The sequence below is a fragment of the Lithobates pipiens genome, unplaced genomic scaffold, assembly GCF_037356315.1.
Source record: "Lithobates pipiens isolate NorthernLeopardFrog02 unplaced genomic scaffold, aLitPip1_a1.2 Scaffold_19, whole genome shotgun sequence".
Taxonomy (NCBI): Eukaryota; Metazoa; Chordata; class Amphibia; order Anura; family Ranidae; genus Lithobates; species Lithobates pipiens.
In genome coordinates, this window is record NW_027507764.1 from 419,842,069 (window position 1) to 419,860,948 (window position 18,880).

Below are 18,880 nucleotides of genomic sequence, written 5' to 3' on the forward strand. Positions count from 1 at the left end.
CCCTCACACTCGGCAAGAAAGTCCTGTATTAGGCCCCTTTCACATGGACGGATAGAATGGTGCTTTTAGCTGCGGATTTTCTAGTTTTCTACCGCAGCTAAAAGCACACAATGCTTTCCTATGGCCCCATTCACACACAGCATTTAGCCGCGATTTCGTTACATGCGGTTCGGTGCGAATAGAAAAAATAGAATTGAATGCGTCCAGGTGCGATGTAGCGCAGCTATATGCACATAACCGCAGGTAATTGCAGTCTTTTGTGTCAACTGCGGATAGGAGCGTGAGAAGGGATTCAAGGGACCAAAAAAAGAAATAAAAAAAAAAAGGGTTGCTATGGGAACAACTATATTAGATAACTGCAGCTGAACGCAACTGCACAGAAACGCACGTAAACGCATGTAATTGCACTGTACAAATGCAGCTGATCGCTGTGCCTGGAGTCTTGAATTTCACAGAAAAAAATAAACATGCTAAACTGCGGCAGAACAGCCGTCCGTGTGAAAGGGGCCTTAGACATCTGGAGGATATACCGACAATCTCACTCAGCAGGAGAATTCTGTGTAAACTTCTGGAGGATGAACGTATAGTCAAAAAGAGCCAGATGGCCTCTTACCAGATATGAAGGACCCCAGATTATAAGGGTCAAATTCACCTAATAACAGTAATCCGCTGTGGTGGTTGTACACCGGAGCAGGTCCTGGAGCTGAGTCAGCGGCTCTCTCTCATCCAAAGTGACAGGCTGAAACACTCACTCCATGGGCTCTGGCAGTTTTCAGTAGTCAGCTATGGTGATTCCTCCTGATTTGGTCAGAAGGAATGGCGGCTTTCTCCCGTAATGGATAGTAGGATAAATCTGATCGATCCCTTTTTTTCCTTTCCAGCAGTTCCTCCAGTATAAGTTTAAATGGTTTGTTTAAAAAAGGAGAGCTTGATAGTGCAGTAAAATCTTTGGAATTTATTTTAAAACATTTTAGATTTTTCATGCATGCACAAAAATACACACAGCTTCCAAATTCCTCAGATCATTAGCTGGTGCATTGTGATGTCAGAGTTCTCTCTAACCAATGTGTTTAAAAGTAGAGTGTGCCATTGAGAGATGAAACCCTTAGCTGTGGTGGTATACTGCATTAAAGTTAATCCACTCTAAGGACTTTACATAATCTGCTCTGTCTCACTGTGTCTCTTTTATTAAAAAAATTATGATTATACCTCATTTATGAGCGCTGCTCACATGACCTGCCGGCACAGCGGGCAGGTCATCAGGGGAGGAGGAGAGAGCCGGCGGGTCACGTGATCGCTGAGCTCCACTCTGAAATGAGGCAAAATCTATTTTTTTTTTTATAAAACCGACACAGGGGATATATCCTTAGGAGACAGAGCGGATTATGTAAAGTATTCAATGTTATTTTAGCAGCAGGAGGGGGGCAGGCCCTGATACAGGAGCTGACAGGCAGAGAGGGGGGGGGGGGGGGGGAGAAGGAACAGAGAGCTGTGGATAACGATGGCATGTAAACTGACCATGGTGTCAGCGCTCAGCAGCCATGATTAACTGTGGTCAGTTTAGATAGAGGAGAGCAGAAATTGGCAGGATCAGCCAGGTATTTCAGGTGATGGAGAGGGCCATATTACACAGCACAAGCACTGTGCTGTATAACATGCTTTGAGGGAATGGGTCCAAATTCTTAATTTTTTCTTTAGGTTAACAAATACTTTAAATTGAAAATATGCATATAAGAAATGCCATGTGGTATAGGGCCTCTGTTAGAACACCGCATGCTTAAGCTGCAGATTGCAGAATTGCACATTGTCCAGGAGATTGTATTGGGACTGTAGAGTAGATCAGAGAACCAGTGTACTTTTATGAAAAATGTAATACTATGTGTCTGCCATCTACTAACATACTGCATTTTGGATAATTTAGAGTAGTTACTATTTATTATACATTTAACCATATAGGGTTATATAAAATAAAAAACTGTTTGTCTGCAACTGCTTGGCTTTATCCCATATATTATGCATGAGCTTATATGTGGGACATGTGTTTTTTTTGTTTTTTTTTGTTGGGTATAAACAGTATCTGGGACTCCCAGGCCTGCTATCGGGGTTGGATTTATTAAAATACATAATAACCACAAGTGTGGGTCCCAAGAGCTGGTTAGATGCATTCCTTTAAAGATCCCTGTCTTTAAAGATGTGCTGCAATTCAGCTGCTAGGTAATATAGCCAGGGGTTTGGAAGAGCTACATCTTCCCCATGCCTTGGACATTACAGATGTTCCAACCTAATCCTGGGAGGTTTATCTCGCCACAAGAAGGATCAGAATATAGTGTTAATGACATGAAATTTCTTTAGTGAAATCGCCGCCAGTACTGTATATTGTGGAAAAGGTAGAGTAGTTGAGGCAAAGTTCTGTTTAATTGCCTATATATTATCTTTGTTTTACAGATAAACATTTAATGCATTACAGAGGGCTCTCAGAACATTATAGCTTAGCTATAGACAGTAGAGCAGATCAGTTTTCTTTGTAGCTCCCATTTATTTGATGGAAACCTCTGATGAGGGATGAGTCACTACTTTCATGGCTTAGGCTGGCCATATATTATACAATTTTTTTTTCTTGTGCATTTTCCTTTAGATTTACTAAAACCATCTAATATGGTATAATATAATATAATATGAGGTTGAACCTAAACACTTTCAATTTGTATGGAATTAGGCAGGCTCTTGCACTTCATAGGTAAAGGTAAATCTAAAGGAAATTGAATAAGAAAATTGTACAATGTGTAGCCAGCTTTATGGAGTTCCCTAAACAAGGGACTTCACACAGCACAAAATTAATGATGCTAATGATGTTAAAAGGACACTAAAGTTCCACCTGCTAGCTGAATAGAAGATGGTATAATCACCTGACTATAAAAACGATTTAAAATGCTTTTGTTTGTATTTATTTTTATTCCTGACCTTAAAGTTTAGACAACCCCTATGCATTTTCTCTAACCACCATGTTAACAAGAAACCTTCTGTGTTCTAGATCCTTGAAGTACTGTGACCTCCGACTAATTGACTCAAGTTTTTTAACACGGACAGCGTTGGAGCAAGAGATAGGCCTGGCTTGCGGTTATGTGTCAAGGGAAGTAATTCGAGAACCAATGACTGCATTGGACCTCAGTGACAAGGAAGTTGACAAGGCTAACAGCATTGCAAATGATTCTGATGATCTGTTTATTGATCTCGACAGGCCACAGAGTAATGGCAGTGCAGTCACTGGGACGTCAGGTTAGTACGTTTTGTGTGAAGGATAGATCTATTTTGTGACTGTGCTGGTGTTATGGACTTTGCTTTTTTTTTTTTTTTTTTGTCTTTCTTTTTCCATGTCTGAGAATCATTTCAGTAAATATATTGCGCCCCCCCCCCCCCCACAAATTTTTTTCAAACAATGATCCCCTTTTTTTTTTTTTGATAATTCATTTTATTTGAACAAAACTAAATGCACAATAAACATTTTATAGAGGTATACCAATACTAAAATGACAACAGAAATAATGCATTATAATGGCTGACTGCCCCCTGAAAATCTATTAATGCAAGTAAAGGGGATTTTGTAATATAAAGGGTTATAATCTTGTTTTCTTTCGGCACAGGTTCCATAGCAGAAAATGGAGTCAGTTCATCAAGCACAGCTGAAGAAACACAGAGACTGCCATTGAACCCTGACTTCCCAAATGTAGCAAACAGCTCTCTGGATGAAGTCACTTACCCCAATTCTACAGCCAGTGAAATCAAAAATGAATGCGACTCTCTTGGGGCACAAATGGCCAGCAGCACAACTTCAAAATTCTCCTCCACCTCTTCATCACAAACACTTCAATGGACTCACCAATCTGGAAGAAAGAGCAGGACGTTGAGTTTAACAATGCCACGCATTGTGGTTCTCTCACGAGCTACTTACAATCTCCTGGCTTCTAATAAAAATGGACAGACGCTCTCTACTGTTTCACTCTTACCCCATGCTGATGTGAGCTGGTTGAGATCACTCAGGCCTTCAATATCCAAAGACTTAAGTAGTGATGAGCAATCGCTTTACTATCGACAGTGGACAACAGCCAGGCAGCACCATGCAGACTATGTAAACCCCAGTGAGCATTTGGGTACAAGGACTGTTCATCCACGCCGTCTTCTTCTGAATGGTCCATCACAGGTCATTAACCTTTTGATTCTTTGGGATGGGATTCAGTCCAATCCTCCCTTTTTATTTTTTTTAGCCATGATGGAGTAAATAATTCCTTTTACCTGGGTGAATAAGCGGGTACATATTTCCCTCAGGATAATGTGTATAGGAGATCACAACGTCTGTGTAGAGTGAATGATTTTGTTTATGGTATATTCCAGTGGTCGCCAAAAGGGGCCTTTTGTCTTTATTTGGCCCTTGGGGCACCTTTCTGCCCACTGACAGAAATAATGTGGCACTATTTCGAACCCCCAACAATTGGGCATTGTTATTCCCACTGATTCCAACAATGGGGCTCTTTTCCTCCCACTGACACCAACTTTTGGGAATTGTTCCTGCCACTGGCACCAACAATGGGGTACCATTCCTCCCACTGACCCCAACAGGGCGCTATTCTGCCTAATAACAAAGCGGCATTGTTTACTTACGCTGATGTTAGTAAATTTTTTACTTCTGCTGGCAACCCTAAAGTCTGAAGGACCGTAAACTTGCCCCTTTGTTTAAAAAGTTTGGAGACACCTGGTATGTTCTATGATCAGACAATAGCAGAACCAATGGGGCCGAGATGCATGTCTGGCTATAGAAATTATAATGATTTTAGTAATGCATGTTTAATGGTGGTCAGAATCCGTAAATGCATAAAATCAACCTGCATTGATTGGAGGCTGACTTACTATCAAAAGAAAGTATGTTTAAATACATTATATAGTTCCTATGTATACTAAAATATAGTTTATTTCGCTTTATAACCATGGCCACATTTACTCCATAGAATCAATGTGAATCCATGCTATCCCTATTGTATTTACTTCTGGCTGTGTGCATCCATGCTAGTTTCTTCATTTCTGCTAAGTGTTTATTGTCCTTGAACCAATGAAAAGCCTAAAGATGGCTTTGATAACTTGTGCACATGCATACTGGCTCATTGCTGAGAAATGAAGGGAATATAAACTGCAAGCAGTGTTTATTACAAACAGTAATCACTTTCTGGATCAGTTGGGAAAGCTCATAAACTGCACTGTGAGTATAGGAAAGAGCAGCTATGCTCTGCTTTGAGATCTGCCATACCCCCATGTAGTATCCTAATGCCAAACTTACAACCCATGCTTGATACTTAAAATAGTCTCTATCCTCTTAAGGCCGAACTCCTTGGTGACTGTAAAAACCATAACACAATACATTTGTGTATTCCTTTTAAAACTTGCTTCTAGGCAAACCATTAAATACACCAATTTCTAGCCATAGGAGCTGTTTTACCTGCCAAAGGTTTAATTCTTTGTTTCCCCGCAATATAAAACCTTTAATCTCTCGGCAAGCAATCAACCTATTGCTATCACGTCCGACATTGTAGACCAGTTTTGTGCAGAGGTAGAACCATTGCATTGTGGTAGGCCATTGAATTAAGAACCTATTGACTGCATTTCACAGTGGACAATTTTAAGAATGTCCATCAAGCCCTGAGATTTGTGACCAGACTTGTTGAAATTATTCATACAGCTAGGTCGCCTCCATTCTTTCAGCCTGTAACTGGACAATAAAAATCAGCAGTAGAATTTTGAGCTCATCCCTCTGCTCTCTGCTCCTCCAGCATGCTCCTCTTAAGCCAATGTACATGCATCACACCAAACTGGCTCTTAATGCTGCTGCTCCCAATCCAGTCTATGGTCTACTGTACAGGACTCTACAAGAGGCTGAAACCAAGCCAGATTTGAATAATTTGTATAATTAGAATTATACATTATTAATGAGTACATGACAGCATTCATTACTGTTTTATGTGCCCAATTTTTTTTAGCTTTAAAAAATAAAGGTTTTTATAGATGCACACTTGAACTGAATCTGTCTTGATACCAGCCTCTGGAGATGCCCTAAACAGCAGCGGTCAGACTATGGGAGGGGCAGAACAAGGTGCTGTCTGATAGGTGTAGGAATCGCCAAAGTGCCTGCACCTTTGGTAGGTATGACTGTTTACATCAGTATTTTTCAATTGTACATTTAGCTGTTTACCTAGCGTTTTATTTAAGATAATATTACTTGTTGAACAAGCTTTTTAAATTTAGATTTTCTTTGGTATTTTATGGATATTTAATTTTGTAATTTGATTTCTTTTGAGAATGCTTTCTTGCTATGAAAGTAAAGTTTTGGGTGTTCCGTTTTTAACGGTCTTCTGAACAAGTCTCCATTTAAATCCTTTCTTTCATTAAATCTATAGTGTTTATGCTAACATGTCCTTTATTTTAAAGGTAGGAAAGACTGGTGCTTACCTGCAGTTTCTTAGAATACTATATCGCATGCTGATTCGGCTTTTAGAGGTAGATGTCTACGATGAGGAAGAGATCAACAAAGGTAAGCTTCTTTGCAATTAAAATCAGAACAACTAAAGCAGGCCACAGATGATGCAATTTTCCTTCCTGCAACCATGGAGCTATTGTGTTCTCGTGGTGTGTGTGTGTGTGCGGAGAGCCGTCCCTGCCGGGAGAACCCATTGATGCTAGCGGTTACAGCTGCTGGCAATAATCACATGCTATAAATCTGACATGCTGATTTGTACCAGATTGATTAACTTGGCTACAATCAGCCTCTCTATGGATGGATTGAATCTCGGCCAGTGCATGCTAAACCAGCATGAGATTTGATCCATCTATGACCAGCTTTAGTATCTGTATCGGGTGTATGTACATCCTTAAATGTACAGTATAACTGTCATATTGCAGAAACATTGATATTTCATGATTAAAACTGTCTTTCTTTTAAATTTATATTTCAAAGGTTAACATTGGTCAGCATGAAAATATTGGGTCTGCCAATGTTGACTTGTTGGCAGTGAGCGTTTGGTCTATTTTGTATCTTTCCTTTAATACAGTGTGAACAACTGACCAGCAACAAGTATGTGTGTTCATCAGATATCCAAACCAGTGGCGGCTGGTGTTTTGTGGTGTTTTTTGGTGTTTTCTATGTGCAAACAATGCACCTACAAATCCCGCCCCAGGTGCGTCGAGTCATCCGCACGTCGGTTTACCCAGCACTTACCCCATCAAAGTGGGCAGCACTTCCCATGCGTCACCTCATGGCTGCCGTTTGTCTTCTCCCTCCCTCCCTAGGCGGCCAACAGGATCGCCTGCCCTTTTAGCCAGTCGGGTGATGGGTCATAGAACCTGATTGCCTTGGAGGATAATCTGTGTGACAATAGCAAATATTCATTCACTATTGTCACACAACTGGGTGGGCTCAATGGGCAGTGCTCTGCGCCTGAGCTCACCCTCATTGGAATCCATGCGTCCGGTGCCCCACATGTCAATTAGGGAGCCGAGGGGGGGGGGGGCACCTGTGCTCCCCTAATGGATGGGCCGCCACTGGCCCAAACACATCACTAGCTACATGCTTGTTCTGGGTCATTCACTTAAGAAATTATGAAATAAGATTATCAGCCCCAGAGCTTGCACCAATAAACAAGTTCAAAAGGCAGCTCCTATATTTCTTTATCGTACATCATAGGACACAGAGCCATAGTAGTAACTATATGGGTTATATAGGCACCTTTAGGTGATGGACACTGGCACACCCTAGACAGGAAGTTTAGCTCCCTATATAACCACTCCACTTACTGAGAGTACCTCAGTTTTTTTTTTGCCAGTGTCTTAGGTGTTGGACATGAGTAAAGACGTGCTATGCTGACCTCCACTGGAGGAATCTTTGCTGGGGCAAGCCATGCAACCGGATCCATTCAAAATGTATTTTCCAGGCCGAATTGAATGGTACCTGGGCCTTGTGTCAAAAGAAACGAGGTTCTGCCTGTAATGCGTCTTTTTAGTGAGCTGGACCCCGGGATCCAGTGTTAGTTTTTTTTTTTTTTTTTTTCAGCCAAATTTCCTGGCGGGGGGCTTTACAGGCCCCAGAGTGTGAATCCCCCGCTAAAAAGGGCCCTGGTTCCTGAAGGTTTTTTAATGGAGCCCACCGTGAGTGGTAAAGATTGGGTCTATTTGGTTTACCACAGAACCCTGCAGCCGGAAAAGGGGTAAGGGAGATTCCTAACAAATTTTTTGGTTGAAAAGCCCACTTCTTGTTTGGGTTCACTGAAGCCTTCTCAAGCTGTGCATGCTTTTCATGTTCATTCATTACTGGAAAAGCTTATATATTCTGAATGGGATCACCCAGATAAGCATTTTTTCCCTCCCAAAAAGTTTTTAACACTTTATTCTATGGAGGAAAAATTTACAAAGATGTAGGGTATACCAGCAATTGACACTGCTATATCCTCTGTAAATAATTTTGACTTGTTCTGTTGACTATGCAAAAAGTTCCTGGCTGGTTTTCCTTTCCGCAGTGAAAGGCCGTTTGGGGATGATTTGGACACTTGTATCCAAAAGCTATCAAGTGGGAAAAGTACCCTTTTGCCAGGTAAGAAAATGAGTAAACATCCCTCATTTAAATGGGCTCTTTCTCCAGTGCCAGGGGCATCAGCCTGCAGGAAGTCATGACGGCCTCCATCCATCAGGTTCAAGAGGTAAAACTCAGTCAACCCCAGGGACAAAAGTCCTGGGGGAGGAAACCATAAAGCCTCTTTATGAAGGTGTGCCCCCGCTTGCTCATATGGGGGGAAGACTGTTACAGTTCTCAAGGGTCTGGCAGGAGGCTTTTCAGATGCGTGGTCTCCACAATAACTCTAGGTTACAAATTAGAGTTCCGAGAATTCCCGCCTCCTCGTTTCCTCAGAACAAATGTTCCCAAAAATCCAGAGAAAAAAGTCTCTCCTTCAAGTGTTAGACTGACTTTTGTCAAAAAAAGTGATCATGGTGGTTCCCATGGAAGAGCAGGGGTTGGGGGTTTTATTCAAACCTTTTCACTGTGCCAAAAACAAATGGAGATGTCAGACCCATTCTAGATCTCAAAGATCTAAACCGGTTTCTGAAAATTTGATCTTTTTGCATGGAATCATCCGATCAGTAGTCTCCATCCTACAATTATATGAACTTCTGGCATCAATCGACATCAAGGTATATCTACATGTACCTTTTTTCCCTGCTCATCAGAAATATCTGCGTTTCGAAGTGGAAAAACTTCATTTTCAGTTTGTAGCTCTACCTTTCGGTCTAGCTACTGCATCTCAGGCATTTACAAAGGTCCTGGCCCCTCCTCTGGCCATATTAAGGGCCCAGGGTATAAAGGTTATAGCCTACCTAGACGACCTGCTCTTGATAGACCGGTCGGTAGCCCGCTAAGACCAACGCTTGGACACCAGTCAACTACCTGGAATACCTAGGTTGGTGGAATTCTCTAGGTCCCCCAACCTAGAGAAGTCTTCTTTAAAGCCAGTAAGAAGACTAGAGTACTTGGGTCTGGTTATAGATGCAACCCAGAAGAGGGTGTTTTTTAACCCAGACAAAGATCAGTGCCATAAAGGAGCTGGTTCAGGTGGTCAGGGCAAAGAAGGGTCCTTCTATTCGTCTTTGCATGAGGTTGTTGGGAAAGATGGTGGCTTCATTCGAATCGGTTCCCTATGCTCAGGTTCATTCGAGTCTGCTGCAAAACAGTATCCTGTCTGCCTGGAACAAGAAAGTCCAGGAGCTAGATTTTCTGATGCGTTTGTCGCCAATAGTGTGTCAGAGCCTCAGTTGGTGGTTGATACTCGAGAAACTACGGAAAGGGAAATCCTTCTTACCAGTTACCTGGATGGTAGTAAGATGCTAGCCTTTCGAGTTGGGGAGCAGTCCTGGAAGAGACTGTCCAAGGGAAATGGTCCAGAACCGAAAGGACCTTACCCATCAACATTTTAGAGATTCGGGCAGTGTACCTAGCCCTAAAGGCCTGGACATTCAGGTTGCGGGGTTGTCCTGTCAGGTCCAATTTGACAATGCCACAGCAGCCATTCACAGGATCAATCAGGAAAACAAGTTGATGGTTTTTGTGGTCCAGAAGATCTTGGTTTGCAGAAATAGTAAAGATGGCAGTAGGGGCCCCATGGACCCTATCACCATGTCTAGACCTGCTATCGCAGGGACCAGTGTTCCATCCTACCTTACAAAATCTAAATTTAATGGTTTGGCTATTGAAACCCACATTATGAAGAATCATGGGCTTTCAGGTTCAGTGATATCTACCTTGATTAATGCAAGGAAGCCAGCTTTCAGAGTCATTTATTGTAGAGTCTGGAAGGCATAAGTTTCCTGGTGTGAATCCAGGGGTTGGCATCCCAGAAAGTATGTCCTATGTAGAATCCTTGCCTTTCTGCAAACGGGGTTAGAGATGAAGCTGGCCTTGAGTACTATCAAGGGCCAGGTCTTGGCCTTATCAGGATTTTTTCAATGTCCGCTTCCTTTGCGTTCTTTGGTCCAAAGCGTTATACAGGGGTTAACGCGGCTTAATCCACCTTCCACATTCTCTGGATGTAGTGAGAGCGGTCAAAATCTATTTGGAAGCAACTGCTCAGATACGGAAAATGGATGTTTTTGTTTGTGTTGCCTGAAGGTCCTAGAAAGGGACAGGCAGCGAAGTGGATTTGGCAAGTAATTATTCAAGCTTATGGTTTGAAGAGGAAAGTTCCATCTTTTCAAATCAAAGCGCACTCCACCAGGGCTGTTAGTGCTTCTTGGGCAGTCACCAAGCCTCCATGGCTCAAATCTGGAAGGCCGCAACATGGTCTTCAGTCCATACTTTCACCAGATTCTATCAGGGCACAGTGTGCTGCAGGCAGCAGTATAGGTCCTCAGGTCTGATGACCCCCTCCTTTTGTTTGTCTCCCTCTCCCCTCAGATAGCATTGCTGTGGGACATCCCATATAGTTACTACTATGGCTCTGTAACCCGTGATGAATGATAAAGAAAATAGGATTTTTATAACCACTTACCTGTAAAATCATTTTCATGGAGTACATCACGGTCCCTCCACTCTTCTAATACACGTATATTGCTTTGCTACAAAACTGAGGTTCACACTCTGGGGCCTGTAAAGCCCCCCGCCAGGAAATTTGGCTGAAAAAAAAAAAAAAACACTGGATCCCGGGGTCCAGCTCACTAAAAAGACGCATTACAGGCAGAACCTCGTTTCTTTTGACACAAGGCCCAGGTACCATTCAATTCGGCCTGGAAAAGACACTTTGAATGGATCCGGTTGCATGGCTTGCCCCAGCAAAGATTCCTCCAGTGGAGGTCAGCATAGCACATCTTTACTCATGTCCAACACCTAAGACACTGGCAAAAAAAAAACTGAGGTACTCTCAGTAAGGGGAGGGGTTATGTAGGGAGCTAAACTTCCTATCTAGGGTGTGCCAGTGTCCATCACCTAAAGGTACCTATATAACCCATATAGTTACTACTATGGCTCTGTGTCCCTTGATGTACTCCAAGAAAAAGATTTTACAGGTAAGCTGTTATAAAAATCATATTTTTTACAGTTACCTTTTTGAACGTTTACTTTTGTTTTATGTATCTGATTGAAAAAGAGAAAAATATTTGCACAAAAGTGTGTACCATCTGAGCAAACAAACATGTTTTGGTTCTCCATCCTGTTAGCTCAGTGTGATCCAGTCCCCCAAAAAATGGCATCTGTCATGATCCAATTTATGCTGAAAGGGGATTTTCCTACACATGGTAGTCTCAAACAGTGGGTCTACTCCTTTGACAGATATTAGAACTGTTTTATAATTTGCTTTCAATGTTCTATCATGACAGCTTATTGAATTAATCTGCTTGAAAGTAATAATGCCTGATTGTTACCCTCACTCGGCATCCATCATGCTGAAATATGTTCTACTTTTTTCTCTTGCAGTTGAAGGACAGGAGGAGCTGACAACAGAGCTGTGGCCAGATATTGAAGTGTTCAGCAAAATCCCATTTGATGTCACAATACATGATCCAAAATATCGGCAAGCCAGTCCACTCTACACTGTACACAGTTTACAAGTCAAACAAGGTATATTTCTATTAATGCTGCCATTTTGAAACAAAATCTGCAACTGTACCAATATGAACTGCTTGGATTTGAAGAAAAGAGTCTAGGTGCCAAATATACATACTGGTCCTAAAATTGTTATTCAAGAACTAATTTCAAATAATGTGATGCAAATATAGAATAAAATAACATGTTTTATTGCTATGTTGATCCATTTCTGGAGCAGTCATTAGGGGAGCTTGTGAACTGCTTATACTGCTAACCGCTCAAATGATATATCCATACAAGGACTGCAACATTCCAGGAATATCTGCTTCTTTCAAGATTTTTTTTTTTTTTTTTTTTAGTAATAGCTTTACAAATGCTTTCAGCCAAATCTTCAGGTTTTTGTCAAAGCTAAGTTGCTTGGGAACAGATTCTCATTCCATGCAAACAGAGAAAATACTGCATTTATACTTTGTTACAACCTTGGTTGCAATGATTACAATGTATTTCCCAAGGACCTTTTGTTATATCATTTTGGATCAATTGCATCTCAACTCTGTAACACTTTTTAGCCTTGACTGATGGAACAGTATCAACCAGAATCTTTTAGGCCCCTTTCACACATACTGGTCTCCATCCCACTGAGCAGGCGGGTGGCTCGTCTATGTCTGCTCTGCTTATGCAGAGTAAACACAGACAAAGCCCTCTCTCCTCAATGGGCAGTCGGATGTAAATTTACCTCTTGTCCATTTACACACCACTGTCATCCAATCCGATCCGCTAGATGGATGGGGAAAACAGATCCCTATTTGTCTGTTTTTATTGGATTGGATGACGACAGGTGTAAATGGACAGGTGCGTTTACATGCGCCGCTCCATAGTGGATAATGGAGGGACTGATTAGGTCTGGCTGAAAAACGGACAGGCGAGCCCGATCAGTCCACCAGTGTCAAAGGGCCCTAAGCCTCATGCAGAACAAAAGATTATAGCACACATATACAAAAAATGATGTAACTTGTACAGCAGGCTCACAGGTTGAGCATCCATGGCAGCCCTTTCCCATTCCAAAACTATAAAAATAATTGCCTCAACATGCACTTTAATTTAAACCAGTGGTCTCCAAACTGTGGCCCGGGGGCCAGATGTGGCCCTTTGCTTGCCTTTATCCGGCCCTTGGGGCACTTTTCCTCCCACTGATGCCAATGATGTGGCACTATTCCACTGACGCCAACAATGGGGCACCATTCCTCTCACTGCTATCAATGACGAGGCACTATTCTTCCCACTGACACCAACAATATCCTCTCCCTAATGCCAAAGATGCAGTGTTTACTCTCCACTGTAGCCAAGACCATTTCTACTCCGAATGGCCACAGTCCAGCCCCCCTCAATTCTGAAGAACAGTAAACTGGCCCCTTTGTTTAGAAAGTTTGGAGACCCCTGATCTATCAGATTTAACTATACTAAAATAATCTGGTTATTCCTTAGGTTTAAAAATGGACATATTATGCTTTGCCTTGTTTCATAGTCAAGTTTTCTCCCACATATAGAAACATAATACGGCACCTAGAATAAAGGGAGGCAAATATATTCATAGGAAAAGGAAATATACTCCAGTCCTTAAACCCTACGTAGTTAAATTGAAATTCCTGCTAATATCCATTTTTACTGTGTGAAAAGTTCCACACATGCTACATGTTACTATATGATCTGATATATAATAATGGAACAAACGGTTTTGTGGGAGAAATCTGACCCTAAACTTGGCTTTAGGGATTGTTTGATGAAATGTCACGGAGCATAAACATTTGATGTTTGTGTGTCAGATTACCCCTGAATTTTTTCTGATGATCATGTGAATTGGCTGGCTATGCTACTTAGTTTGATTTGTAACATGCAATTAGAATTTGAGAAAGGCCATGGGATTTGTCTGAAAGGTTGTGTGTGTATGTATATATGTATGTATGTATATGTGTGTGTGTATGTGTATATATATATATATATGTATGTGTGTGTATATATATATATATATATATATATATATATATATATATATATATATATATATATATATATATATATATATATATATATACACACAGTTTAATTTGTAACTGTCCTTTGCAGTTATTCTACAGTACCATTAAAGTCCATGATAGCCTCCCTCCATTTGTTGTTCTTCAATATAGTGTATATACAGTATCTCACAAAAGTGAGTACACCCCTCACATGTTTGTAAATATTTTATTATATCTTTTCATGTGACAACACTATAGAAATGACACCTGGCTACAATGTAAAGTAGTGAGTGTACAGCTTGTATAACAGTGTAGATTTGCTGTCCCCTCAAACAATCAACACACACCCATTAATGTCTAAACCGCAGGCAACAAAGGTGAGTACACCCCCTAAGTGAAAATGTCCAAATTGGGCCCAAACTGTCAATATTTTGTGTGGCCACCATTGTTTTTCAGCACTGCCCTAACCCTCTTGGGCATGAAGTTCACCAGAGCTTCACAGGTTGCCACTGGAGTCCTCTTCCACTCCTCCATGACAACATCACGGAGCTGGTGGATGTTAGAGACCTTAAGCTCCTCCACCTTCCATTTGAGGATGCCCCACAGATGCTTAATAGGGTTTAGGTCTGGAGACAAGCTTGGCCAGTCCATCATCCTTACTTTCAGCTTCTTTAGGAAGGCAGTGGCCGTCTAGGAGGTGTGTTTGGGGTCGTTATGTTGGAATACTGCCCTGCAGCCCAGTCCCCAAAGGAAGGGGGATCATGCTCTGCTTCAGTATGTCACAGTACATATTGGCATTCATGGTTCCTTCAATGAACTGTAGCTCCCCAGTGCTGGCAGCACTCATGCAGCCCCAGTCCATGACACTCTCACCACCATGTTTGACTGTAAGCAAGACACACTTGTCTTTGTACTATTCACCTGAATGGCACCACACACGCTTGACACCATCTGAACCAAATACGTTTATCTTGGTCTCATCAGGCCACAGGACATGATTTCAGTAATCCATGTCCTTAGTCTGCCTGTCTTCAGCAAAGAGGCTTACTTCTGAGACAACAGCCATGCAGACCAATTTGATGCAGTGTGCAGCGTATGGTCTGAGCACTTGACAGGCTGACCCCCCCCCCCCCCCCCCAACCTCTGCAGCAATGCTGGCAGCGGTCATACATCTATTTCCCAAAGGCAACCCCTGGATATGACGCTGAGAATGTGCACTCAACTTCTTTGATAGACTATGGCAAGGCCTGTTCTGAGTGTAACCTGTCCTGTTAAATTGTTGTATGGTCTTGGCCACCGTGCTGCAGCTCCATTTCAGGGTCTTGGCAATCTTCTTATATCCTAGGCTATCTTTATGTAGAGCAACAATTCTTTTTTCAGATCCTCAGAGTGTTCTTTTTCCATGAGGTGCCATGTTGAACTCCCAGTGACCAGTATGAGAGAGTGAGAGCGATAACACCAAATTTAACACACCTGCTCCCCATTCACACCTGATACCTCATAACAGTAACGAGTCACATGACACCGGGGAGGGAAAATGGCTAATTGGGCCCAATTTGGACATTTTCACTTAGGGGTGTACTCACTTTTGTTGCCAGCAGTTTAGACATTAATGGCTATGCGTTGTTGTTTTGAGGGGACAGCAAATGTACACTGTTATACAAGCTGTACACTCACTACTTTACATTGTAACGAAGTGTCATTTCTGCAGTGTTGTCACATGAAAAGATATAATAAAAATATTTACAAAAATGTGAGGGGTGTACTCACTTTTGTGAGATACTGTGTGTGTGTGTGTCAGGCCAGCAGGAAGTCTTCCTTCAGAACCCGTTACTTGCCATAACTCGTAGCGTTGGTGTACAGTCACTGTGCTCGGCAAGCCGTAAATAGAGGTGATAAATAATGCCTGATTTGATATCAAAGTAAGTGTGATCCGGTCATCAACTTTTATTGTCGACAAGTCTGGTCACTCCATTTGGCAGAGGGGTTGATCTGTCTGACTTGTATGACGTGTCAAGGGATCCAACATAATTTAATGCTGGATCGAGAATTCATGCTCAGATAGAGGCCACCTACTTTTTAAATTAGTTGTAAACATCTGACATTAAATCAACAAACAAAGACTATCCATGCATAGTGTGTGCTTGTCTCAATTCAGAGCACCAAGTGTCATTTCTGTCTGCTGCCTTTTTCCTGTTTTCTGCCTTAATCATGTGTTACCTTTTTTGTCTTGGCATCAGAAAATTTTTGTAACAGGAAAGGGTGCCTCCAGCACACAACCTGTGATGGAAGGCCACAGTTTTGTTCTTGTGTTGTGTGAAGGGGTTGTGTCCCTTCCCTCCAATCAGCTCTTGCTGAGCTCTGCAGAGTGTAACTTTAGCTAGCTGCGTTCTGAAAGCTCAGACAAGCTTTATAATGAAGTACAACATATGGAGGAAAATTTGTTTCATTTCTGTCTCACCTGAGGTTAGCCACTTCACTGGGTATATAAGGGTTTCCAACCACTTTTAAGGCTCTTTAAGACATATAAGCTATCTCTGTGACTTCACTTTATTTGTGATTAAAGGGAATGTTTAGTGGTTTATATGTATTATGATTATTCAGTGTCAGCTGCCATTTTGGTATGTATGTGTGTGTGCAGATGTTAGTCTGCCTCAGTATGCAAAGAAATGAAGGCTACACAACAAAACACCCACTTCACACTTTATCCAGAGATCAGTGATTCTGCTTGGGATCCTCCCTGTCATGCATTTCACTTTGTGGTAGAGTTACAATTAAGCTCATTCCAGAGTAAAATGTGGCAGATAGTGATCATTGACCAAAAGCCACTGTATTTTCCCTTTACTTCACTTTACAGATTGGTTTTGAGCCTGCCCTAGCCTGCTAATTTAACATTGTGTAGCAGCAGCATACCAGTAGGGTCATCCTTCTGCTCTTTTTCTTACTGTAAGCTTGCTTAGAGAGGGCACTTTGCAAAGCACTAGGGAGGGGGTCTCAAACTGGTGGCCCTCCAGCTGTTGCCGAACTACAATTCCCATGAGGCACTGCAAGGCTGACAGTTAAAATCATGACTTCCATAGGCAGAGGCATGATAGGACTTGTAGTTCCGCAACAGCTGGAGGGCCGCTGGTTTGAGACCCCTGCAATAGAGCCCAGTTGCCTAGGAGTGCTGCTGCCTCCCTCTCTAAGTGTCCTACTGTGTATTTTTTTTCTACATCCTACAGTGCAAAAACTGTACAGTTTTGAAAGACTAGCAGAAAAATATATATACGATTTTTAAACCTGGCAAGGCACAGTTTCATTTTATCTTTTTAATTATGGGGTGGACATTTTAGGAAATGTTCACATGGATTGCATTTGCTTTGAATAAGTATCTGTGTCTGCTTCTGCCATCTTATATAAATGTTGCCACAATTACAGTGGTTTTTGCATAAATCTGTGAAACTGTAGACATGAGCAAATTCTAGAATTATCTGGTGTTAGAGTTTTCCTATTGTGTTTTTTGTGCAGAGTCATCTGGAGGGCGCTCTGATGAATCTAGGAAACGTGAAACCATTTCTATGATGCTGACAAAATTTGCCTCGTACAATACTTTTCACCATTGTGAGCATTGTCACCAGTACATGGATGTCGGCTCTGCATCACAGGTACCAATGCATTTTAGGACACATGTTGAAAAAATATATTTTAGATCGGTCGTGTAGCCAATAATATCCTGTGTTCATGTGAACCTGCGCTTTAACCAAAAACTGTAATTTTTACCATTGTGACGTTTCAATTTAGAACACTTGTTCTGCCAGTTACTGTATTATTATAAAAAAAAAAATCTTTCAATAGTATTTATTGATTTTAACAGGTAGAAAATACAAGCTACATTCTGAAAACAGTGAAAATAAAAACATATCTTGGCCAACACGGCCTACGTGGCATTCCGAAAATATAATGCCAACTCCAGTATCACAATAGTTAGTGTACCATGGGTGATTAAGTAACTACATCCAACTTTGACTGAACTCAACCCATACATGGTTAGGCATTATTGAGAAAAATCATAACTTGGAATTATAACTGTTAAGGTATATATTGCCCCTAGGATTGTCACAACAGTACTTATTTGTGTGAAGAGAAATGTGTCCCACCAGCCATCCCCAATGGGATCACGCTGTGGTTTGGGGGGACCTCAGCCACCCTACTCCTCACCATGTGACCATGAGGCCTCTTACCGATTACTGATGCCTCTTATAAGATTCTAGGGGAAATAAACATACAAAAGCAAGCAAGGAAGGGAGAAAAGGAGAGAAGAGAAAGAAATGGGGGGGGGGGGAGTGCACCCCTGTTCTCTAATTAGCTCTACTAATGGCTCATAAACCTTCAGTCCGATATTTTAACCATGATTCCCAGACCCTATCAAAGACTGGTTGTTTAACCAGTAATATCCCTGAGAGGCGTCATTGATCATGATCCACGGCAACTTTGCTTTCACCAAGTTGAAGGGGATCATGGGCGTTCTCCAGGATCTAGCTGCCGCTATCCTGGATACTGTAAAGATAAGATATAAGTTTCTTTGTGTGCCCTGGCACTCCCTCTATTTGGTTACCCAACAGCGCCTGTTGTGGTAATTTACTTAGATTTACCTGGGTTAGTGAGTAGATAAAATTTATAAATGCGTATCCAAAATCGCCTGACTTTAGGGCATGTGCACCATATATGGCAGCCTTTCTCAACCTTTTCAACACAGAAGAACCCTGGAAATAATTCTGTT

At 41.7% G+C, this 18,880-nt stretch overlaps 1 protein-coding gene across 1 annotated transcript in view; it reads left to right on the top strand.

Moving 5' to 3' along the window:
• GREB1L (GREB1 like retinoic acid receptor coactivator) overlaps window positions 1–18,880 on the top strand; it is a 192,644-nt gene that overhangs the window by 141,848 nt on the left and 31,916 nt on the right. Inside the window, exons 22-26 of the mRNA XM_077492552.1 lie at window positions 3,032–3,276; window positions 3,642–4,198; window positions 6,472–6,574; window positions 11,993–12,136; window positions 17,629–17,765. Of these exons, the coding sequence (XP_077348678.1) occupies window positions 3,032–3,276; window positions 3,642–4,198; window positions 6,472–6,574; window positions 11,993–12,136; window positions 17,629–17,765 (1,186 nt within the window). The remainder of the gene's footprint in view (window positions 1–3,031; window positions 3,277–3,641; window positions 4,199–6,471; window positions 6,575–11,992; window positions 12,137–17,628; window positions 17,766–18,880) is intronic.